Below are 25,574 nucleotides of genomic sequence, written 5' to 3'. Positions count from 1 at the left end.
ATTTATCTTGTCTCTTGGCTATTATTACCTCCACCAGAAATATAAGCTCAGTGAAGGCATGGAATTTTATCTGCTTTGTCCACTGATTTAAACAGTTTTTAGATTTTAGGACAATGCCTGGCACATAGTAAACATTCAATATACATTTAAGTGAAAGGAAAAGTTTCAAAAGCCTTCACTTGTACTTCATTGCCCTTAGATTCTCTATCACGGGGCTCCTATTTCCTCCTTTTCTGATCCCACAGCTGCTGCCTTGTTATTGGGTCAGGCTCAACGACTCATCATTTTTAACTGGTAGCCTGAAGGTCTAGGCTGATACCTGATATTCTCAGCTAAGTCTGCCAAGTCTTTCTTATTCCCCTTCTCAAGGACAGGTTGAATTCTTTATTCTCTTAGAAGAAAAACTTCCTGAACTTAAGATAGCAAGGGAAAAATGATACTAACTTATGTTCAGAGACAATTTTCTTTTCTTCAGATTATCAAACTTACTTCCTCTACACATTGTAAATACCCTGAATACTAAGTCTTATATGAATTATTTGTACTGCATATAAGAAGTTGCTTGTTGTTTTTTCCATATCAAGTATGTGTTTCATAATAAACTGTGAAAAGAATAGCCTATCTGATTAATATGGCTGGTTGAATAAACTGTGAAAAGAATAGCCTATCTGATTAATATGGTTGGTTGAATAAACCACCAGTCCAATAACAAGTTCTACTCGAACAGGATTATAGTGGAAATGAAGCAATAATGTATGTGCTATATTTAAAACACAGATCTTTAGGTTTTAAAATAGTGGCTAAAAAAACAATTCAGGATATATTTTCAGATTTTAGCAAGCGAAGGAAGGAAAAAGAAGGAAGACTGAAATAAGAGAAAAATAGAGGGGCAGACATTACATGTACCTATCTTAAAAGCATGTTTTTTAATCAAGCCAGATTTTGATTACTAAAGAATTAGTCTGAATTGTAGGAATATAGTTAATAATTACTATGAACATTATCTTGCTATGATTTATTCATTTATTTATTCATGAAACACTGATTATCAACTATGAACCAGACATAAGAGCTATAAAAATAATTAAAATACGGGTTTTCCTTGAGTCTAGGGAGTGTGATAAGCAGATATACAAACAAAAAATTTAATACAGTGTGATAAATACAATGATAAATTATGAATAAAGATCAGAGAAAGTATAAATCTACTTACATTAGAAAGTTGTTTTTTAGCATATGTTCTAATCTGTCCTTGGTAAGAAAAGAGAAAAAAGAAAATTTATTAAATGTAATTATATTCCTTACATGTAATTAACATATTTACAGGGCTTCATCCACAAAGCTAATTACCTTTTGGCCAGGAGCTATGAATTTGTGACAGAGTTCAACATCTTCAGGACAATTTGAGAGAACTGTCATTGTTGTAGTCTTGAAGAGGCCCTCCATAACCTAAGAGAAATGATACAGAATTGCCTGACATGTAAGCTTCATGAAAAACCTGTTTAGGGCCCTGTAAGGACTGCTCTCCAGGTTTCAATGGCTATAAATCCATTAGGCCTCTTACTTCCTGAATATACTACATCAAGTTAATTCAGTTTCCATATTGATTAGAGGGGGCATCACAACTTCTCAGAGAAGGTTAAAAAAAAAAAAGAACGAACCATGTCTGAACCTTCTGTTAACAGTTTCAATACTGGTATTGAAGTGGGCTGTCAAATGAACAGCTAAAACAAACTGATGCCTCTCTAAATTTCAGTATATTCACTTGTAGAGTCAGGACAGTTAACAGTACCTAGCTTACAGGATTGTTGTGAGAATTATATGAGATAATCCACGTATAAGACTTAGCTTAGTGCCCAGTTCAGAGAAGCATGCAACAAACATCAGTTGTGAAGAGTGGAACGTTTTGAAAAGTGCTTCATTCAGTCACTGGTAAATGAAAGTAAACTTTACGATTAGAGAAGCAATGAGATCTATCTACATCTAAATACATACATTTTTGCTTTGCTAAAGTATAAAGTAACGACACAAATCAGCGTGTAAGAATTCGTTCTACCAGGGGTGTCCATAAAAGTCTCATGGGAAAAACTTGTTCTCAGAAGAAAAAAGTGACTGGAATGAAAAATATTTCTAAAATATTTTTAATCCAAACTAAAATTTTTGTTTTGATGTCAATGAAATCATATTGTGATTTTCAGATATGTCCTCATAAAGACACATACATGAATTAAGACCAGGCTGCCCCACAGGCAGGTATCTTCCTTTCCTCTCTGAATCACTGGACACCCTATCAACACTGGAAACACAGTGGGGCATAAGCGTCTGAGTAATTTAACATGGTCAGATATAGGAAAGAACTTAATTATCAAGTGACAACCAGATAGATTTATGTACATATATAAAATATTTTTCATTTCTTTTTATATATACTTTGCATTTTTATATTATACATATATTTTGTAGAGAAGTAAGGAATAACTTGATGAAAGAAGAGCAAAAGGAGGCTAAAGATGTTTTGCCTTGAGGCTATAACCACCTTCAATCTAGCAGTGAGATAAAGAAATCACTAAGTAACTGAATGATTTATGAAGCGTTATATCCCTCAATCACTGCAAAAAGCCAATGTATATTGAGAGGAAAAAAGAACAGGTAGATTGGATAGTATGCTTGCATTGTTGAGGGACACAATACACAATCGGTAAGATGAAGACTTCAACAGCTGGGGCTGTTAAAGCAGTGTCCTTCAAGGGCAGAACATTTCCATTTGAAGAAGGATATCACTGGCTTTTCTAACCTTGACTTTCAGACTACACTCTATAAATATATTTATAATAAAACAGAAACTTAACTGAAGGGTTAACATAACCCTCATGTTTTAAAAAATATATTTCTCAATAGTATTAAAATAATAATATTTAATTGCTTATACGTCATAAGAGGAAAATATCCTGTTATAATATTCTGATTTTGTATTTAAGAGACTGCTCTTCATCAAGATAATAATTTCCACAGAATTCAATTTATCAAAGGGAGAAAACTGAGAGAAGCAGGAGTTTATTTTTGGAAAGAATATACCTTTTTCTTCTGTCTTTAGGAAAAAGTTTATATTCCAATTAATTAAACTATTCAATAGTGTATGCCCTGAGTACCACTCAGTGGACGACCAAATAAATAAGAATTACTCAGTTACAGAATACATAATTATAGAGCAAAGATTATAATGTTTAATAAATTCTAACAATGTATTATCTTTATAATCTTTCCCTCTGGTATTATATTGGGCAGCGGAGACAGGGACAAGGCAGAAATAGGAGGTAAAACGTGTGGTTCCATTCTTTACAATACTCTCATTGTCTGAGTGAAAGAATAATAAAGAATTGGGTGGAAAAAAAAAAAAAAGAATTGGGTGGTGAGCTCAAATTGAAAGCTGATTAAGGAATTTTACTGACTTGGTGAGGCTCAGATTCTGAATCCCTAAATCTAGAAAGGGATTAACTCAACAGTGTTCCTATTGACATTTTTGGCCAGATAATTCTTCGCTGGCGGGGAGGGGGCTGTGCATTGCAGGATACTGAACAACATCCCTAGCCTTTACCCACTAGATGCCAGTAGCAACCCGTCTTCCCTACTCCCCCACCCACTCCCTAGTAGGGACACCAAAAATATCCCCTTCGGGACACTGGTCTAGAGAAATCGGTGGGAGATGTTAAAGGGGTATATGCAAGTGGACACTGTGGTGTGTGGCCACAACATCCCTTTAGGACCAAGATCTTTATCCGCTAGGAACAGTAACTGCTGATGGTACATAGTTGGGTCCCTCTTCAGGAACTGCCCAGGCCAGGAGGACTGCCTTACCCAAGGTTACAACCCCTTCCCATCTAGCCCGCATCCAATGACTGGCTCACAGGAGGAGGCACTTGCCCTCCTATGGGACAACTATGAAAGACCATTCTAGCTCCAAAGTTTCTCAGGGAATTGGCTAAGGCATCTGTTTGTAAATGCAGCACAGTTTAACTTGTCCCTCTGCCCAATGCTGCTTTCTTCCTTTCCTCACAGGTATTTCTCTTGAGAGCATTCCCCAGTAATACCTGCACACACATCTCTGCTTTAGGGTTTATTTTCTAGGAAATCCAACCTAAGACAGGATAATAAAATTGTGACTCCATTCTATTTGGGAGTATACATGGTATTTCTGTTTTAAGTGGAATTGGGTCATTTACTGGGTGAATAAGAGTAGAATGAAAGAAGTAAGAGTTGATGAAAACTGCTAAAATAAACATCCTGTAATTAGAATTCCAAACTAAGATCTTAACCAAAATGGTAGTGGATAGAGAATTCATAACAACAGTTAACACATTCTGGGTACTTACTAAGTGTCATGAACTATGCTAAGCACCTTATATATATTATCTCTCTAATCCTATGAATTAATATATGAAATAGGAATTATTATTCCCATTTTATAGATAAGAAAACTGAGGTTCAGAGAAATTAAGTCCCATGTCTTAGGTCACATAGCCAGTAAGTGATTGAGCTAATAATCAAATCCTGGTCCATCCATCTCCAGACTTGTGTGCTCTATATGGATTTATGGCCACAGCCTCCTGAAAAGGCTCCCACCCCTATTTTTATCTCCCTCTAAATCATTTTTCATAATGCTGCTAGAGAGATACTTCTAAAATATAACTCTGACCATGGCCTTTCCCAGCTGAGAACTTTCTCCTTTATCTTTTGGATTAAGTTCAAACTCCTCAGCAGGGCATTTAAATACAGACTTTCTTTCATGAGCTGACTCTTGACTATATCTCCAGCTTCATCCCTGTCCCAGAGCTCTGACAGCTCCTGTGGGTGCTTTCTAATACTATAGCTATAGACATGTTTCTCTAACTATAAAGATGTTTTGTTTATTTGCCTAGCAAATATCAAGAGCTACTATTTACTAAGCCTGCTTTGTGCCAGATCCCATACTGGATGCTTTACATTATACATACATAATCTTTCATTTACTTCTCACAATAACCTAATGAAATAGCTACTATTATTCTCATTTTATAGCTGAGGAAGCTAAAGATCACTAAGGTTAGGTAACATCATAACGAAGTTAATGGCAAAGCTTGGACATGAACTTAAATCTGTTTGACTCCTGTACTTTAAAAACTATTACACTAACAGCATTCAGTAGATGTTTATTAATTAGTTCTCCATCTTCTTCATTCTATGAACACCTGTAAGGCACAGATGTCAGAGGTAAAAATGTATACAGAAGCATTTTAATGTCACAGATGCCTGACATTTAGAAATTATTTTAAAACTTGAGTACCTACCTGCATGAGATCTTGAAGGCTCTCAAGAAAAGAAATCTCTGCTTCTACCATATAAAACTCTGCCAGGTGTCTCCGGCTCTGAGAATTCTCTGCTCGGAATGTTGGACCAAAGGTAAACACTTGAGTAAAAGCTCTGCAATTCAAGATTAACAGTGTAAAAATAGGATTCACATGATTAATTTTAAGTATTTAAAATATTCAGTAAGCTCTTAAGAAAAAAAAAAGTTCTGCGCCTCTGTCTTGTCCACAAATCCACACGTATTAGCTGCCACATTTCTTTAATGGGTGATTATAATAGTTTCATTAAAAATGTTACATTTATAGAAACCATTTTATTCCAAAGGAATTTGCAAATGCTTTACAAACCCTATGGCTTACTAAATATAGAATTATAACCACTTCTGGATGCACTCTACTGCAGCTGCCTTGAACAGCAGGCAACTACATTTCACAGCAATTGAGAACAAAGTAAAGGAAAAATACCACAGCCCGAGAAGCCACACAGAGAATCTAGATAGTAACAGTTAAAACCAGAATTTCATGTGGATAAGGCAAGCCAATCATTTTCTAAATATATGAAAAAACATTATCAGATATGTATGGTGATTTGCCTTGTTAGGCCTACTCAAGTCCTTTACGCCCACCTAGGAGTTTTAATCAATGCTCAGTAAGCCCTGACATTTGGGGGGTGGGGTGGATTCTGAAGAACTGTCTGCTTTACTCTCTGGTTTTCAAGAAGGGCTATAGTTCAACAACATAAACGGGGAAAAAAATTCTTATTTTTAAATTTCTGCAGAGAAGCGAACATGACACCTTCTTTCTTTCTTTTTTTTTTTTTTTGCGGTACGCGGGCCTCTCACTGTTGTGGCCTCTTCCGTTGCAGAGCACAGGCTCCGGACGCACAGGCTCAGCGGCCATGGCTCACGGGCCCAGCTGCTCCGCGGCATGTGGGATCCTCCTGGACTGGGGCACGAACCTGTATCCCCTGCACTGGCAGGTGGACTCTCAACCACTGTGCCACCAGGGAAGCCCCCTTTTTAAAAAAAATTTACTTATTTAATTTATTTATTTTTGGCTGTGTTGGGTCTTCGTTGTTGTGCGCAGGTTTTCTCTAGTTGCAGTGAGCTGGGGCTACTCTTCATTGCGGTGTGTGGGCTTCTCATTGCAGTGGCTTCTCTCGTTGCTGAGCATGGGCTCTAGGCCTGCGGGCTTCAGTAGTTGTGACATTTGGGCTCAGTAGTTGTTGCGCACAGGCTTAGCTGCTCTGCAGCATGTGGGATCTTCCCGGACCAGGGATCGAACCCGTGTCCCCTGCATCAGCAGGCGGATTCTTTTTTTTTTTTCCGGTACGCGGGCCTCTCACTGTTGTGGCCTCTCCCGTTGCGGAGCACAGGCTCCGGACGCGCAGGCTCAGCAGCCATGGGCAACAGGCCCAGCCGCTCCGCGGCATGTGGGATCTTCCCGGACCGGGGCACGAACCCGTGTCCCCTGCTTCGGCAGGCGGACTCTCAACCACTGTGCCACCAGGGAAGCCCAGCAGGCGGATTCTTAACCACTGCGCCACCAGGGAAGTCCCGAGGACCAAGTAATCTTTGAATTTTAAGGTTTTGCTAGAACAAAACAAGAGGTTTGGGGCTCCTTAGCTGTTAATCTCAACACTCTTCATTTATCATCAGTCAAATAATATCAAGATCAGAAAACAGTACAGAAAACGGATTGTGGATATACATACCAGTATTTTTTTGTTGTGTTGTGTTTTTTTTAAGTAAAGATACTGTGGGAAATTAAACAGTAAAACAATTATAGTGGAAATCATGAGATTTATTTTTTCTTTCAAAGGCCATTTCAGTTAAGGCCTAGTTGGTAAGAAGCTTAGGAATTTATGTTTTGGTTCTACAGCCACCTTTCTGAGACCATGATCAGTGACCCTCCAAGAATCTTAGTTTTTAATGGAAAAACAAACCGTAAGAATTCAAAATATTACTATGTAACCTCTCTCCCAAGATTCAGATCCAGACTTGCTTACTAGAATGTTCCTAAAAACACTGACCTTACCTTGTCCAAAACGAAAACTCTTGCCTTGCTCCCCGAAACAAGCAAAAACAAAATAATGAACAGTACATTTTCCCCAGCTCTGTTAATCTTAGCTAACCCACCTCGTCACCCAAACCAGATCCCCATCCCTCCCTCACCGCCCACACACTTCCCTATCATATTGATCACAGAATTATATTGTTTATACCTAGGGAAACTCTTGCAGATCTAGAGACTCTTCTTTATTTCCACAACTTTGTCTTGTGTCAACTCTTGTGTCTGTCACCTGCCTTTCTTCCTCCAGTCCCAAACTACTATACGTTTTCAAACTCAAATCTGATTAGATCAGCCCTAATTTAAAAATCTTCAATGGTTCTCCCCTACTCAAAGGTTAAAATTCAAACTCCTAACTTTGACTGGACCTTCCTTCACAAAGCCTTTTCTCCAGCACACTGAGGATACTCTCCTTACATGCCCCATATGCCTTTAGGCTTTTTCATTGGCTGTCCCCTCTCTGTAGTGCCCGTCCTTTGTTCCTCTCTCTCCAAATGGCAAATTCCCATCCATCCTTCAAGACTTGACTTAAATGTCACTTTCTCATTGTAACCTTACCATACACCCCCAAATTTATTGTTCCCTCCTTTCTATGACTGTAACACTTTGTTTATACATTTATTATACAGACTGTATCACTTAGAAATATAATTGTGCATTTTGTATCTTTCTCCCTCAATAAACTATGAAATATTCTACAGTAGGAAAAATGTTTTATTCATCTTTGCAACTTCAGTGCCTAAGATAAAACGGGTGCTCAAGTTGAATGAATAATAATGAGGATGACACGCTTCTTCAGTTGTAAACTGGAAAAGCACAACATCCTTATAAACAGTAACATTACAAATAATGTACAGAAAAATACTCAGATATATTTTACTGTGGCTGTTACTCAATAGCTAAAATGGGTCAAACAATTTAGGTCTGCCCCAAACAATAAATTCAAAAATTACAGGACCTCGAGCTTCTAATCTATGACTATGCGAGCTCTAGGTAGGGTGGCAATAGTATATTTAAATAAATAAAATGACATTCTTTTCTGGCACTGCATCACATGAAATTGTACATACAGATGTTCACTAATAACAAAGAATATTCTATTGAAATTTTCCAGGGCATGAATAGAAACTCCATGGCATTGGTGGAATTTACTTTGGAGGCTCTGAGGAAGACTTCTAAGAAATGGGCAGTTATCATCCTGAAATACAAGGAGGCCAATGGGGTTGCTGTTCAAAAGAGACACATTATATATGTATTAAGGTACTAGAAACAGAGAAAACAACGGTATCTAAAAAGAACTACCGATTCAAGTCACAAGGGCACCTACTTCTCACATGGATAGGGAGGGAGCTCCAAGATATTTAACAATAGGGATTTTTTATTTAACAATGGTTAATGATTTTCTCTAGCAATACAGGGTAAACTCTCTTGTATAAAATATAGGAGAGGATCAAGGATTTTTATTTTAGAAAGGATTAGATTCTAATTGTGGTACCCCAAAGTTAAGTATTATTCTAATAGGGTAAAGTAAAAATCAATGGCCATGGTGCTTTCTCTGAATTAACAAAAACATAAAATAAGCTGGAAGGTATGTTGACAAATTCCCTAATTTAGCATCAAGTTGTTAAGCAGATAAATGTTTAAATCATTCAATAAAGATCACCCCAGGTCAGCGTCCAGTGTTCTATAATACAGTAGTGAAAGTAGTAGTAGTGATAGTGGCTACCATTAGCAAGTGCTCCTTGTGGGCCAGGCATTAGATGTGAGAACCTTACAGTTAACTCCTTTATTATAACTCAATAAAGGATACATTGTTACTTCTATTTTTCAGTCTAAGAAACTGAAGTTCAGAGAGGTTAAGAAGCTTTTTCAAAAGTTATAGTCATAGCCTAACAAGTGGTAGAGGCCAGATTCAACTCTAGCTCTGACTCTAATGAGCACAGCCTTCATTATGATATTAAAATAATGATGCTCATAACTGAACATGGACAAACCCAGTAAATAAGAGAGAAAAATTTGTAATATGCACTCCCCGCCTTCTCAAAGATAACTAGGGTGAGTAGTTTGGTATATTTCTCTTCCTTGTGAATAGCTTATTTGTTTTATGTATTAAAATTATAGCTCCCTAGGATATGCTGCTTTCATGCAAATAATGAGAAGATAAATTTTAATCAATATTTTGTAAACTTTAGCAAGACATTTAGCCTTTCTGGTCTTCAAATTCTTACATGAGTGGGAGGTGCAGGCAGTTTGGCATTATTCTCTAGTATCTTTTACATAATTTTGTTTCTAGGTCCATGTGAAATCACGATTATTTTAATTTATGCTGATTTCTTCTTTTTCCTCCGTCTTCCACACACATGAAAGCAATTTGCAGCAAGGCTTGGCCCAAGCCATAGTTAAAATAAGATCTGAGAACAAGGCCATTACTAAAATAAGATACAAAACCAGGTGAAAGGCCAGTACTGCTGTGAGAAGAGACCAGCAGAGAAAGAAAACACTCAGTACTAAGAATCATTCTTGTGCCAATTATGGAGAAAGGGAAGCTATATATGGAAAGTCCATGAGCTTGGAGTTGACGTTTAAGATAACAAAAGTACATTCAATACACATCAGCTAAGATAACTACAAAAATGGCTTTTTAAAAATAAAAAGTAAAGTTACCAAAAAATGGTTCTGCAAAGGTCACTTTCTCCCTTGTGTGGAGTTTTATGAAGCCCTACATTGGCAAGTGGATTATTATAAAGTAGTCACTGATTGCTTTGCCATTTATTCCTTCTGGCCCTGAAATTTAAGAGCTAATCTTTATATTTTGAAAGAAAAGAGGAATTACTGCCTTTTTAGCTGGGGAAGAACTTATCGTTCAGCATATGGGGGATCAGCAACTTTCCCTAAGGCTGCCCACTCCCAACCTCCTATCACTTCCCTCCTGTCATTCAGGAAACATTCATTGAACTGAAGTGAACTCACAGACAACTTTAAACGGACTTTTAAAACAGTCTTTGTCAAGTGGTATTCCCATCATCCAGAAAACAATCATCTATATTATTACTGCTTTGTATCTACTGGATTATCAATACTGTGACATATTTGTCACTCATTGCTTCTACATGCCTAACAGAGTGGACACCAGACACCTCCTTTTCAGCTTACCCCCTTTCCTCTATCTTGCAATAGTACACTTGGTGAATGGGTTTATAAAGAGATGTAGCTCTCACCATTCATCAACTCTTAACAAGATGTCTTAGCGAGGATGCACTGTAAAATCTAAAAATTTCTTCTTTACTACAACTGCTAAACATGTCTGCAAAATTAACTTTCTTTAACATGTCCTAAGTATCTGATTTAGAACTGAATTTGAGGTCCAAGCAAATTTAATCTTAATTGTATAATGAGATTCAAAGTTCAACAGAGTCTGACAACAATCCTGCTAAAGGGACTGGAGGGTTGGCTACTCTTCTCTGATGAGCATATGAACTGGGGGAAGGACATTTAGCAAAGGGAATATGAAGCACACAGGTCCTAAGGTAGGAAACAGCCTGACAAGTTTGAAGAACAGAAGCAGGCCAGCAGCAAGACGAATGGTAAGAGATGAGGTCAAAGAGTTTGGAAGGGATCAGAACATGTAGGGTCTTCCTTGTGAGCCATGGTAAAGAGAGTCTGAATTTTATTTAATACTCCTTGAAATACTCTCTCCTCTTGGAATATTCACTGTATTCTCCTAGTTTTCCTATTTATCTCATCTCCACCTCTGTCTCCTTCTACATACACTAGCTATTCATTAAACACTAGCACTCTTTGAACCGTAGTCCTAGAATCTCTTTTCTCACTGTATACATTCTCCTTAAATGATCTCACTTCCGTCAATTAATTTTCAATTAATTACCTATTGGCACACAATTCACAAATTTGTATCTCCTGCCCAGACTTCTTCTCTAAGCTCCAGAAGCATACATCCGCCTATTTAGTCCTTTCACTTGTCACAAACAGAACTCATGCCTCCCCTGACCCCCACACTGGCTTCAGTCTTCTTCCAACCTTCCAGGTCAATCCTCCCATTAGGGTCTTTAATAACACCATGTACTACTGTTCATAGAGCCTCTTAAAATTAAAATAAATGACATATACAGATGTAATTATTTGTTTAATGTCCATCTCTTTCACTAGACTGTAAATTTCATGAGTGACCTTATCTATTTTTTGGTTCCTTATAGTATCCTCAGTTCTTAACCCAGTGCATGACACACACTAGACAATTAAAATTTGTCAAATAACTAACTGATTTTCTGTAAAATATGCTGATCCCCAAACTTTGAACCTTTGAAACAGCACTGGGATGGGGGTGAGGATAGAGGAGTAAGAGGAAGGTGGTAAACAGAATATCAATTACTAAGCAAAAAATACTGCTATTCCCTGAAATAATTTTTCACAGAAGGCACTAGGCGATAAAAGAATCAGTTTTTTGAAAAGACTGCCCATATATTATTTTTGCTCTGTAGGCAACAAGTATATCTTTGAAAAGGACTAGATCAGATGAACATCTCTAGTAAGCAAAGATTTTACTTTTTGAGAAACTAAAGTATTACCACATGAAAAAAATTTCCCTTAGTCTTATTCTACGTAAACAGAGAAGCACCTGCCTCTTTGGCTTCTGCGAGTGGATACCAACATGTTAAAACAAGTATTGCTACTTCATCATTCCTGTAATGATGGACTCTTCAGAGGACTGACTGAATTTAGAAAATAACATTAAAAAAATAATAAATTTATTTATTTAGGCTGTGTTGGGTCTTCATTGCTGCGTGTGGCCTTTCTCTAGTTGTGGCGAGTGGGAGCTACTTTTTGCTGCGGTGCACGGGCTTCTCTCGTTGCAGAGCACGGGCTCTAGGCCTGTGGGCTTCAGTAGTTGTGGCACTTGGGCTCAGTAGCTGTGGCTCGAGGGCTGTAGAGCACAGGCTCAGTAGTTGTGGTGCACGGGCTTAGTTGCTCCACGGCAGGTGGGATCTTCCCGGACTAGGAATCAAACCTGTGTCCCCTGCACTGGCAGGCAGATTCTTAACCACTGTGCCACCAGGGAAGTCCCAGAAAATAACACTTTTCTCAAGGGTCAAAGTTTGCTAATTGTTCTTTCTGTGTATTTGTCCTCACATTTTTAACAAGATACTAAAATCACCTTTTAAAAAAGGTATACATTTTGTCAACTGCATCTATTCATGCCTTGCCTAGATTATCCCTCTTGTATTTCTCATATTTAGCAGTCCTTGTACTGAGGACCATGAAAGAGACCATGTGAGAACTTTAATTTAGGTACATGCACCACATGGTATTTACATGTTATTTTAAGTCTACAAAGATTTCAAAGGTTTTCTGAGGCCTGATACTGTAGCAGTAGATGAGTCATTATGGCACTGAACTATCAACAATTTCCTGGGCTCAAGTCCTGTACTGATGACCCATACTTTTTAAAGGTCATCACAGTGATTAAGTTAAGCCTGTACTCTAAACACCTAAATTGAAATTCTGTGCCCTCCACTTATGAACTAGCCAAGTTAACTTCTTTGAGACTTAATTTTCCCATGTGAAGATGAAGTTAAGTATATATTTGTCATGAGGTTATTATAAAGATGAAACAATGTGTAAAAAGTTTAATGTAATATTAACTATATGGTAAGTGTTCAACAAATGGGTAAGAGTTTTGTTTGTTTTTGTTTTTTTGTGTGTGCATCTCCTTTCTTTCCAAAGGTCTACAGTTCTGATTTGGTTGGTCTCAAGATCTCTTTATACTTTCAGTCAGTGCAAGAAATTTTGTTTATGTAGGTTATGTCTACCAATATCTATCATTAAAACTGATAAAATTTTAAAAAATTTATTAACTCATTTAAAAACAATGATAAACCCATCCTATGTCATAAAAACATCTTTTTAATAAAAATTCATAAGAGGAGTGGCACTGTTTTACATTTTTGTAAATCTCCTTCATATCTGGCTTAATAGAAGACAGCTGGGTTCTCATAACTGCTTATGCATTCAATCTGTTCTGCTATCACATGTTATGAAGACTTTGGAAAACTTCACTGTATACTCAAGAGAGAATAAAAATGAGAAAGACACAAAATAGTGGCTTACTATTATTATGAAAATAGTTTTCATCTCAAAGGACTTCTCTGAAAGGGTCTCAGAGGGCCCCAGATCAAACTTTGAGAACCACTACATTAGGCAATGATTCTTAAGGAGGAGTATTAATTCTGAGCTTTACCTCTGGAGACTTCCTCTCAGAAAATATAGGGAGGGTTCTGGTCATGAGTATATTTAAAAGTTCTACAAGTAATTATTATGTGAACTCCTGATTAAGAACTACTACCTTAAAAAAAAGTTAAGATCACTAATCAATATACTTAAAAACATTTTTGATGGCTATAATTTTTTAAATGGACAATAACATGTGTTGGTGAGGATGTGGAGAAACTCCTTGCACATGCTGGTGGGAATATAAAATCCTGCAATTGCTGTGAAAAAGTCTGGTGATACCTTAAAAAGTTAAAAATAGAATTATCATATGACCCAGCATTTCCACTCCTGAGTACAAACACCAAAGAAATGAAAACAAGTGTTCAAAAAACTCCCTGTATGTAGATGTTCAAAGCAGCATTTTTCATAGTAGCCAAAAAGTAGAAACAATCCAAATGTTCACCAATGGATTAATGGATAAAAGAGATGTGGTATATCCATACAATGGAATATTAGTCAGCCATTAAGAGGACCAAAGTACTAATATATCCTACAATATAAATGAACCTTGAAAACATGATGCTAAATGAAAAAAGACAAATACAGAAGGCCAGGACTTCCCTGGTGGCGCAGTGGTTAAGAATCTGCCTGCCAGTGCAGGGGACATGGGTTCGAGCCCTGGTCTGGGAAGATCCCACATGCCGCGCAGCAACTAAGCCCGTGCACCACAACTACTGAGCCTGTGCTCTAGAGCCCACGAGCCACAACTACTGAGCCCGTGTGCTGCAACCACTGAAACCCGTGCGCCTAAAGCCCATGCTCCACAACAACTGAAGCCACCGCAATGAGAAGCCCACGCACTGCAACAAAGAGTAGCCCCCGCTGGACACAACCTGAGAAAACCCACGCGCAGCAACGAAGACCCAACGCAGCCACAAACAAAAAAAAACAAAAAACAAAAGGCCACGTACGGTATGATTTCTTTTCTATGAAATATCCAGACTAGGCAAATCCATAGAGACAGAAAGCAGAAAAGCGGCTGCCAAGGGCTAGGGAGAGGAGGGAATGGCAAATGACTGCATCACGGGTATGGGGTTTCCTTTTGGGGTGACAAAAATGTTCTGGAACTGTATAGTGGTGTTGGTTATACAATGTCACTATAAGTAAATTTCATGTTATGTGTACTGAATTTTATCAAAATAGAATTTTTAAAAAGTTTATTGAAACTAATTGTCCATTAGTCACTTTACACGTTTTATTTCATTCTTGCTATTCTGTAAGGAGATAGCAAGTGGTGCTATCTACTCTATAAGGCAGGTGATTTCACTTCATTCACAGTGGAAGAAACTGAAGCTTAGACAAGTTAAGTAACTAGTACAGAGCAGCATAGCAAAGCTGGTTTTAACCAACACAATTTGACTCCATGGCCCACTTTCTGTTGTGCTGCATGTGTGCACTCTTCAAAACTAACAAAGTACAGCACAGTTGATCAACGGTCCCATAAACCCACAAAACACTACCATATGCTCCAAAGAGAAGTTTTGTACCTTAATGTCACTGTTATCTGATTGGTTTTTGCCTCTCTATACAAGGTCATTTCATTCTTGGTGGCTGTTCCTGATACACCTTCCTTCTTCCACTTGTTATGTCTGCAAGTGTCACTTCCTACCACTTACAGCTGCTTTTTTCTGTCTTATGCTTTATCTACAGCCCCTCCTCAGTGGAAAGGGGACAGTCATTTATAAGCTTTGATGGTCAATCAGGATACTTTTTCACTCCATTTTAGGTTACAAAAAATGATAACACAGAATACTGTGGATCCTAAAAGGTTAAACTTGAGTTAAAGGAGGCTTTGTTAGAAATAGTTAGATGAACTAGAGCAGTGGTTCTAAAACTTTAGCATGATTAGAATCACCTAGGGCTTGATAAAACACAGCTTGCTGGATCCCACTCTCAGAATTTCTGCTTCAGTAGGTCTTAGGGTAGGCCTGAGAGTTTATATTGCTACAAGTTGCCAGGTGATGCTGACGCTCCTGGTCCAAGGACAACACTTGGAGAACAAGTGACCTAGGGTGGTTCTCAATCTTGGCTGCATAGAATAATCTATGGTATCAATACTTCAGAAAACAATCTTGATTCAATGCAATCCCTATCAAATTACCAAAGCCAGTTTTTCACAGAACAAGAACAAAAAATCTTAGAATTTGTATGGAGAAACAAAGACCCCGAATAGCCAAAGCAATCTTGAGAAAGAAAAATGGATCTGGAGGAATCATACTCCCTGACTTGAGACTATACTACAAAGCTACAGTCATCAAAACAGTATGGTACTGCACAAAAATAGAACGATAGGTCAATGGAACAGGATAGAAAGCCCAGAAATAAACCCATGCACTTACAGTCAATTAATTTAAGAGAAAGGAGGCAAGACTATACGATAGTGGAAAGACAGTCTCTTTGACAATGGTGCTGAAAAACTGGACAGCTACATGTAAAAAAATGAAATTAGATCACTCTTTAACACCATACACAAAAATAAGCTCAAAATGGATTAAAGACCTAAATGTGAGACACAACACTATAAAACTTCTAGAGGAAAACATAGGCAGAACACTCTCTGACATAAATCGCAGCAATATCTTTTCCGATCTGTCTCCTAGAGTAATGGAAATAAAAATAAAAATAAACAAATGGGACCTAATTAAACTCAAAAGCTTTTGTACAGCAAAGGAAACCATAAACAAAACAAAAAGACAACCCACAGAATGGGAGAAAATATTTGCAAATGACGTGACCAACAAGGGATTAGTCTCCAAAATTTACAAACGGCTCATGAGGCTTAATATCATCAAAACAAATAACCCAATCAAAAAATGGGCAGAAGACCTGAATAGACATTTTTCCAAGGAAGACATATGGATGGCCAAGAGGCACATGAAAAGATGTTCGACATCACTAATGATTAGAGAAATACAAATCAAAACTACAATGAGATATTACCTCACACCAGTCAAAATGGCTATCATCAAAAAATTCACCAACGATAAACGCTGGAGAGGGTGCAGAGATAAGGGAACACTCCTACACTGTTGGTGGGAATGGAATGTAAATTGGTACAGCCACTATGGAGAACAGTATGGAGATTCCTTAAAAAACTAAAAATAGAGCTACCATATGACCCGGCAATCCCACTCCTTAGCATATACCTGGAGAAAGACATTGTCTGAAAGAATACATGCACCCTAATGTTCACTGCAGCACTGTTTACAATAGCCAAGACATGGAAGCAACCTAAATGTCCAATGACAGAGGAATGGATAAAGAAGGTGTGGTACATATATACAATGGAATATAATTCAGCCATAACAAAGAATGAAATAATGCCATTTGCAGCAACACTGATGGACCATAGACCTAGAGACTGTCATACTGAGTGAAGTAAGTTAGACAGAGAAAGAGAAATATCGTATGATATCGCTTATATGCGGAATCTAAAAAGAAATGATACAAATGAACATATTTACAAAACAGAAAGAGACAGACTTAGAGAATGAACTTATGGTTACGGGGGTTGGGGAGGGTGAAGGGAAGGCATAGTTAGGGAGGTTGGGATTGACATGTACACAGTGCTATATTTAAAAAGGATAATCAACGAGAACCTACTGTATAGTACAGGGACCTCTGCTCAATGTTATGCGGCAGCCTGGATGGGAGGGGAGTCTGGGGGAGAATGGATACATGTACATGTATGACTGAGTCACTTTGCTGTGCATCTGAAACTGTCACAACATTGTTAATTCGCTATGCTCAAATATAAAATAAAAAGTTAAAAAAACAAGCAAACAAAACCCTAATCTTGATGCCCAGAAAAACCAATTAAATCTGCTTTTCTGGGGACCTGAGCTGAAATCTGATGCATCTGTATTTTTAAAAAAGCTCTTGAGACATTCCAACCACTGATCTAGACCTTCTAATTACCAATTATGATTGAAAGTAAAAGGTACCAACGATACAAAAGGTGTTATTTCACAAAAAGGGTACGATTTGCATAAAAGCTATGGACTAAGAATGATATACAACATTTCTAATATTCCTGACAGATTCCAAATCAGAGCTTGGTCTATAAACATAAAAGCACAAAGGGATCATGGCAGACTAGAAACAGAGGCAAGCTCCCTTCAAAGGAGCATTTAGCTTATAGGAATAATGCAGAAAAGTCTCTATTTCTTTGCATTCATCTTCCCTGAATTCTAGAAGGTGGGGGAGTGGGAGAGGGAGGGGGTGGAGGCAGAGGAAGGAGGGAAGAGGAGAAGAGGATGAAGACAGACACAAACAGAATAGAGAAATGTTCTTTTGGACCCTGCAGTAAGTCTTTCACATGTGTACCAAGTGAAAGACGAATTAAATCTGTTTCACAGTTGCACTGCATGCACTAGCAAAACATGAGGAAAAAACATCCACCAGTAGTAAAATAGATAATTTTTGGCATATTCATACAAAGGGAATACCCTACAGTAGTGAAAACATTACACAGCATGGATCTAACTTAGGAGTATAATGTTAAGTGAGTAAACTAAGTCACAGAATATATACATATGATTCTATTTATACAAAATATAAAAACTTTTAAACTAAACTGTGTATTATTTATAAATATGAACATAAGTGATAAAACCATAAAGGAAAGGAATGATAAACACAAAATTGAGATTAGTAGCTAGTTTTCATGGGGAGGGAAGAGGACGTGATTAGAAAAGAATATGCAGGAGACTAAAGAATTGAAGCATTTTGGGGGACTCAGGTGTTGATTGTATCATTATTCTTTGTTTTACCCATACATCTATTTAAGATGTTTAATTTTGTGTCTATGCAATATTTAGACATCAAAAAAGAGTCAGGATGGGCAAGCTAATGGGACACACTGAAACCATAAAATAACAAAATTATACTAAAATTTAAAGGGAAGGCATTGGCAACAGAGCTCACAACACCTACCAAGCCACCACTGAGTTCTTCAAGCTTCTGACCTTTCCCTTCTGACTGTATATTCAATTTAATTCAAAAAATATTAATACATACTGAATACCTACATTTTCCCAGCATCATTACTATGCTAAGGGCAAAAGAAACTGCCAAACAGCACATGGTAAGTTTGCATTGTTCAACATGGTGGCTACTTATAGTTACACTAATTAAATTTAAATAAAGTTAATAAAAATTCAGTTCCTCAGTCACACTAGCTGCATTTCAAATGCTAAATAGCCACATACAGCTAGTGGCTACCATACTGGTCAGTGCGGATCAGAGCATTCCCGTGACTGTAGTAAGTTCTGCTGTCCAGCACTGAAGTCAACTGTTGAAATCTCAATAAATGCAGAAGACAATCAACTGGGAAAAAAATGTGCATTCAGACAATGGAACATGAGGAAAGGGATCAACGGAGGAGAGAGTTATTGGGTACATCTTCTGAATTTGTTCCAGTGCCCAGTCACACATATCCTGTTTTTCCCACATCTATTGCTCTGCCATACCAGACCTCTTTTCCCCTCTTCTGATATGACTTTCAGAGTCATTAATGCACAACGGCAGAATTATTCAGTAAACCATACTTGCAACTTTTGTTAACTTTCCATCTATATGAGTGCATAACTCTCAGAATCAGGCTTTTCTAGGTTCTTTACTCAAAGCAAGCAAACTATAAGTCATTTTATTCATCATCAAGATGAGGATGAATGAACTATTCTCCAATGGTCGTAGCTCCCTGAGAAAGAATATCCAAAACAGATACATGATGAAATGGATACTGCCTCCATCTTCTGATTTGGCTTCACTTATAAATACATCTCTCAATGCTACAAAGAAACAGCTAGTGCTGTAATAGATACTAAAAACAAATATTCTTAATGATATAGATCATGGTATGATTGACACAAAATGTAGAGAGACTCTGGATTTGGATCTGAGCAGTTATTTTCAAACTCCCAAGTCACACCCAATCCTCAACAGCTATATATGAAATACATTATCAAATCAAACACATATTTTGGCTACAAGGGGGCATGCACAAAAATTTTTGAGGTATTTCCTTGTACAGCACTCCCTGAAGTACTGTCTGACTAGAGTTGAAATGTTTTCACTGAATCTCATACTCTACTGTCCTGAAGTAGAATCAGGAGGAAAGCACAGAATTACCCAGTTGAAGAAACTAAGGAAGGTCACTAAATGATGTTCCAGAAACAAAAACTATAGGTTTTTGTCTTTATCTCCCAATCTCAATCATAATTCTTATACTAAATCAGCCTCTTAAATGTGAAATATGGATGGCTAAGGTTTTGCACATTCTCCAAATTGCAGACATTTATGTGGCACAGCAGTTTACTGTCCTATGAACCTGTTTCAAGTGGCAAAACACAGGTTTTATTTGTTTCAGTGTGGGGGTATATCATGAGAGATCAAGTTGGGATTGACATCAGGAGAAACAAAAATAATATGAATACCAACTAATGTATGTTACTAAGCTTATTTGTTACAAATTCTCTCTCACAATTTCTACTGTGAGAAAGAAGCAAAAACCATGGCTGAGTTTCTTTATTAGCAATTTCTTCTAGAGGAGCAAAGATGAAGTTTCCTTTTATTTTGTAGAAAAGGAAGTAAATTTATTTTGGTAAAGTAAAATACACAGAAGTTTTTCAGTGGTTTCTATAATTCATGCACATAGCTTACAGGTGAATTTTTAAAATATTGATTTTTCTTAAAAGACACAAAAATTTCTGAATTCATACAAAGAAGAACTCGTACCAACAACATGGGAATATAAAATGAAATTTTTCTTTCATATAATATGGGTACTTTGAAATATCTAAATAAATTGAATATAATATTATTCCAGGTTCATTAATGCATTTTCTGATTGGAGATATTTTTTTCCCCAACTAGAAGAGATTGATGAAATAAGTCAAAAGCACATAAGTAATTCAAGCCCACAGATCATATCAGCCAAGAAGAAACAGATACAGCAGCTTAGGGCCTAGCTATGTGTCCTTACCTTACAATCATCATTTTCTACCATAAAGTCAAATTTATTTATTTCTTCAACAAATAGTTATTAGGCTACTAACCACTATGGAAAATGTCGACATAAATAAGGCATGACCTTTACCTTCAAGGAACTTACAGACTAGTAGGGAGATCACAAACCCAAACGTACAAGCTACAATTATAAAATTCCTAGGGAAAAAACACAGAAGAAAATCTGTGCAACCTTTTGAATAGGATACAAAAATCATGAATCATATAAGGAAGAAAACTGATAAAGTATACACCAACAAAATAAAAGACTCTGGTCTTCAAAAGACACTGTAAAAAAGATGGACAGGAAAGGCAGACTGGGGGAAGGTATTTGCAATACATAAATCTGATAAAGGGCTAGTATCCAGAACATATAAAGAATCCTTATAACTTCATAAACAGATGGAAAGATCTGTGTTCTTGGATTGGAAGAATCAATATTGTTAAAACGGTCATATTACCCAAGGCAATCTACAGATTCAATGCAATCCCTATCAAATTACCAATGGTATTTTTCACAGAATTAGAACAAAAAATTTTAGAATTTGTATGGAAACACAAAAGATCCCGAATAGCCAAGACTATTTCTCAAACAGTCTTGAGAAAAAAAGAATAGAGCTAGAGGAATCATGTTCCCTGGCTTCAGAATACACTATAACATTACAGGCATCAAACCATATGGTACTGGCACAAAAACAGACACATAGATCAGTGGAGCAGGATAGATAGCCCAGAAATAACCCACACACTTATGGTCAATTAATCTATGACAAAGGAGGCAAGAATATAACAATGGAGAAAAGACAGTCTCTTCAATAAGTGGTGCTGGGAAAATTGGACAGCAACATATAAAAGAATGAAATTAGAACATTCCCTAATACCATATACAAAAATAAACTCAAAATGGATTAAAAACCTAAATGTGAGACCAGATATTATAAAGCTCCTGAAGGAAAACATAGGCAGAACACTCTTTGACATAAATTGAAGCAATAGTTTTTTGGATCTGACTCCTAGAGTAATTGAAATAAAACCAAAACTAAACAAATGGGACCTAAGCAAACTTAAAAGCTTTTGCACAGCAAAGGAAACCACAAACAAAACGAAAAGACAACCGACAAAAAGGGAGAAAATATTTGCAAACAATGCGACCAACAAGGGATTAATTTCAAAATATACGAACAGCTCAAACAGCTCAATATTAAAAAAACAAACAACCCCATCAAAAAATGGGCAGAAGACCTAAACAGACATTTCTCCAAAGAAGACATACAACTGGCCAACAGGCATGTGAAAAGATGCTCAATATCACTATTTATTAGAGAAATGCAAATCAAAACTACAATGAGGTATCACCTCACACCAGTCAGAATGGCCATCATCAAAAAGTCTACAAATAGTAAATGATGGAGAGGGTGTGGAGAAAAGGAACCCTCCTGCACTGTTGGTGGAAATAAAAATTGGTTCAGCCACAGTGAAGAACAGTCTGGAGGTTCCTTAAAACACTAAAAATACAGGTACTGTATGATCCAGCAATCCCACTTCTGGGCATATATCCAGAAAAGACAAAAACTTGAATTTGAAAAGATACATGCACTTGAATGCTCATAGCACGACTATTTACAATAGCCAAGACACAGAAGCAACCTAAGTGTCCATCGACAGAAGAATGGATAAAGAAGATGTGATATATATAATGGAATATAACTCAGCCATAAAAAAGAATGTAATAATGCCACTGGCAGCAACACGGATACTTCTAGAGATTATCATATTAAGTGAAGTGAGACAGAGAAAGACAAATATCATATGATATCACTTATATGTGGAATCTTAAAAAATGAGAGAAATGAACTTATTTACACAACAAAAAACAGACTCACAGACATAGAAAACAAATTTATGGTTACCAAAAGGGAAGCAGGGTGAGCAGGGCGGAGGGATAAATTAGGAGTTTGGGATTAACAGATACACACTACTATATATGAAATAAATAAACAACAAGGACCTACTGTATAGTACAGGGAACTAAATTCAATATCTTGTAATAACCTACAATGGAAAAGAATCTGAAAAAGAACTGATATATATATATATATATATATATACATACACACACACACACACACACACACACACACAAAACCTATATACATATATATATAGGTAAATATATATATATATGTATAACTGAATCACTTTGCTGTACACCTGAAACTAACATAACATTGTAAATAACTATACTTCAACTAATAAAAAAAGGAAAAGAACTCTTATAACTCAATAATGAGAAGACAACCTAATAAAAATGGCAAATTAATTCAAAAGACAATTCATAAAAGAAAATATATGAATGACCAGTAAGCACATGAGAAAAAAGTTTAATACTATTAGTTATCACAGAAATGCAAATTAAACTATAATGAGATATATGCTTACTAGGATGATTAAAAAAATACAATACCAATTTTTGTCAAAGATATGGAGCAAACAGAACTCTTATCCATTGCCAGATAGTACAAGTACTTCAGAAAACTGTTTTGGGAGTTCCTTCTAAAGTTAATCATACATTTACCATACAACCCAGAAACTCCTAGGTATTTACCCAAGGGAAATGAAAATATATATGAACATAATATGGGCATAGGTACATTACTTTTCACAGAGCTTCATTCATAACAGGTGAAACAACCCAAGTTTCTACCAAAAGATGAATGAATTAACAAGTTGTATATACATGCAATGGAATAATATTCAGCATTAAAAAGGAACAAACTGGGCTTCCCTGGTGGCGCAGTGGTTGAGAGTCCGCCTGCCGATGCAGGGGACGCGGGTTCGTGCCCCGGTCCGGGAAGATCCCACATGCCGCGGAGCGGCTAGGCCCGTGAGCCATGGCCGTTGAGCCTGTGCGTCCGGAGCCTGTACTCCGCAACGGGGAGAGGCCACAACAGTGAGAGGCCCGCGTACCACAAAAAAATAAATAAATAAAGGAACAAACTACTGGATGAACCTCAAAAGTATTATGTTAAGTGAAAGACATCATATAGAGAAGAGTAAATAAATACTGTATGATACCATTTATATAAAAATTAAATATTATATAAACAGTATATGAAATTCTAGAAAGGGGAAATCTATGATGAGAAAAAACAGATCACTCATTGCCTAGGGCACAGAGATGGAGAGGGAGACTGACTGCAAATGGCAATGAGGGGATTTTTTAGGGTGATAAAAGTATTGTTTTTTATCACAGTGGAGATTACAAAGGTTTAGACATTTTTCAAAATTTATTGAACTGTACATTTAAAATGGGTGCATTTTTTGGTATGTGAAGTATACTCAATAAAGTTGATTGAGAAGCAACAATAACGAAAAGAGATTGTACATTGGCTTATTCCATTACTTAACTATTTAAATTATAATCTTGTCCCAACTGTAGCATAAAAGGTGAAGAGTTAGGCTCATGGAACCACAGAAGGGGCACAGCAATGATCTCCTTCAAAGTACAGAAGAATCCAGAACACAGTGAACCTCACTGTCAACGTAACTGACCACAGCTCCGAGGACAGATTAGGACCTAAACTGCTCTTTATAGTTTATTTCTGCTTTGGTCTTCAAATTATGACAGGTATCTGATTTTTGTGTCCTAACCCCTTCCTTCGTTCCAGTCACTGGTTTTAGTTTGATGTCTTCTGAGTCCTGAATCCTGGCAGACTCACAATTTGTCCCAATCCTCTGCTATGCGTAAACTCCAATTCTGTTACTGTTGTAAAACAACTTGATTACTAGGTGTCAGCTATTCTTTCTGCTTATACCACCTTGGCTTCTTTCTTTAGCTACTCCTTCATAATCACCCTGGGTTCTCCAGGTCCCAGCTGTCATCAGTACCACCATCACAGCACTTACCATTTCAGTGTCAAACTGTGATAAACACTGGGCTTTCTTGACATAGCAGCTAATTCTCACAACAGCTCTGCAAGGTCACCATTACAATTTATCTTTTTGGTTAGGAAGTAGAAGCTCAGTCATAAAGCTTATAAAAGTAGTATGTAAGGAAGCTAGAATTCCAACTTAAGTGTCTCTAACTATAATCTCCTCAATTAACAGAACCATTCACTTAACAAATTCAGTACTCTGGGGGAGAGATAACATTATCTTAGTAGCTAATTAATTCCATAACAGTACTGGTTAACCCTCTACATGTCAATCAATGGGGCTGTCCCATATTTTTAACAGCTTCCTTGGTGTCCAACACAGTTACATGCCATTTGGGTGAACATGAAAATTATTGCTCAATAAACGAATAGCCACAGATATTTTTAGATAGAAGAAAACAAGCTGGGGGAAAAAAAAAGTCGAAATGACATAAATTCTCTCTGTTCCCAATCCAACCTAAATTCTGCAAACATGCAACCAACACAGCTTTCTTTCCCCCTTCTAAAAAAGTAATTAAAGCCACCTGAACAAAACAGAATTTGGACAAGATTCTACAGTAATTTAAAGAAGTAACATCAGTCTTGCTTTTAATAGCTCCAATTACTGTCCATATTGCACAAATTACTAAGTATTAATTTGATGTCTCACTATAGTAACCTGCATTTGCTTTTAGACAATGCCAATAGGCACTGCATTTCATGCAAAATAAGTTCTATAACTATCATTACTCAAAGGATTGACTGCGATTTTTTTTTTATAACTCACACCAAACTGCTTATTTTAAAAGCACTCAGTACTTCAGATATTCTGTCTGCTGAACAAGAACTCAGCGAGCTAGATAACAGAAGAGTAGTAGGGCTATTCTCCTATACACTTGAAGTAGAGAAAAGGCATGTTAGTAATCTCTCTCACAAAGGAATGCAATGCTAA

The 25,574-nt window shown here is 36.9% G+C and overlaps 1 protein-coding gene across 5 annotated transcripts in view; it reads right to left on the bottom strand.

Annotated features, from left to right (window-relative positions):
- NARS2 (asparaginyl-tRNA synthetase 2, mitochondrial) overlaps nucleotides 1-25,574 on the bottom strand; it is a 137,165-nt gene that overhangs the window by 29,887 nt on the left and 81,704 nt on the right. For 4 of the 5 annotated variants that reach the window (XR_014326374.1, XM_082844526.1, XM_082844528.1 and 1 more), the window contains 3 exons: nucleotides 5,325-5,457; nucleotides 1,351-1,449; nucleotides 1,214-1,251 (listed from right to left, as the gene is read on the bottom strand). Coding sequence is in view for 4 of the 5 variants with exons in the window: in XM_082844526.1 (XP_082700652.1) it covers nucleotides 1,214-1,251; nucleotides 1,351-1,449; nucleotides 5,325-5,457 (270 nt within the window). In the remaining variant the exon portion in view is untranslated. The remainder of the gene's footprint in view (nucleotides 1-1,213; nucleotides 1,252-1,350; nucleotides 1,450-5,324; nucleotides 5,458-25,574) is intronic. The other variant, XM_082844529.1, reaches the window with a different exon arrangement.

This window comes from Leucopleurus acutus (genome assembly GCF_964270905.1).
Source record: "Leucopleurus acutus genome assembly, chromosome: 8".
NCBI lineage: Eukaryota > Metazoa > Chordata > Mammalia > Artiodactyla > Delphinidae > Leucopleurus > Leucopleurus acutus.
The sequence above is the reverse complement of the archived record's forward strand: the minus strand, read 5'-3'. Positions and strand labels throughout refer to the sequence as shown.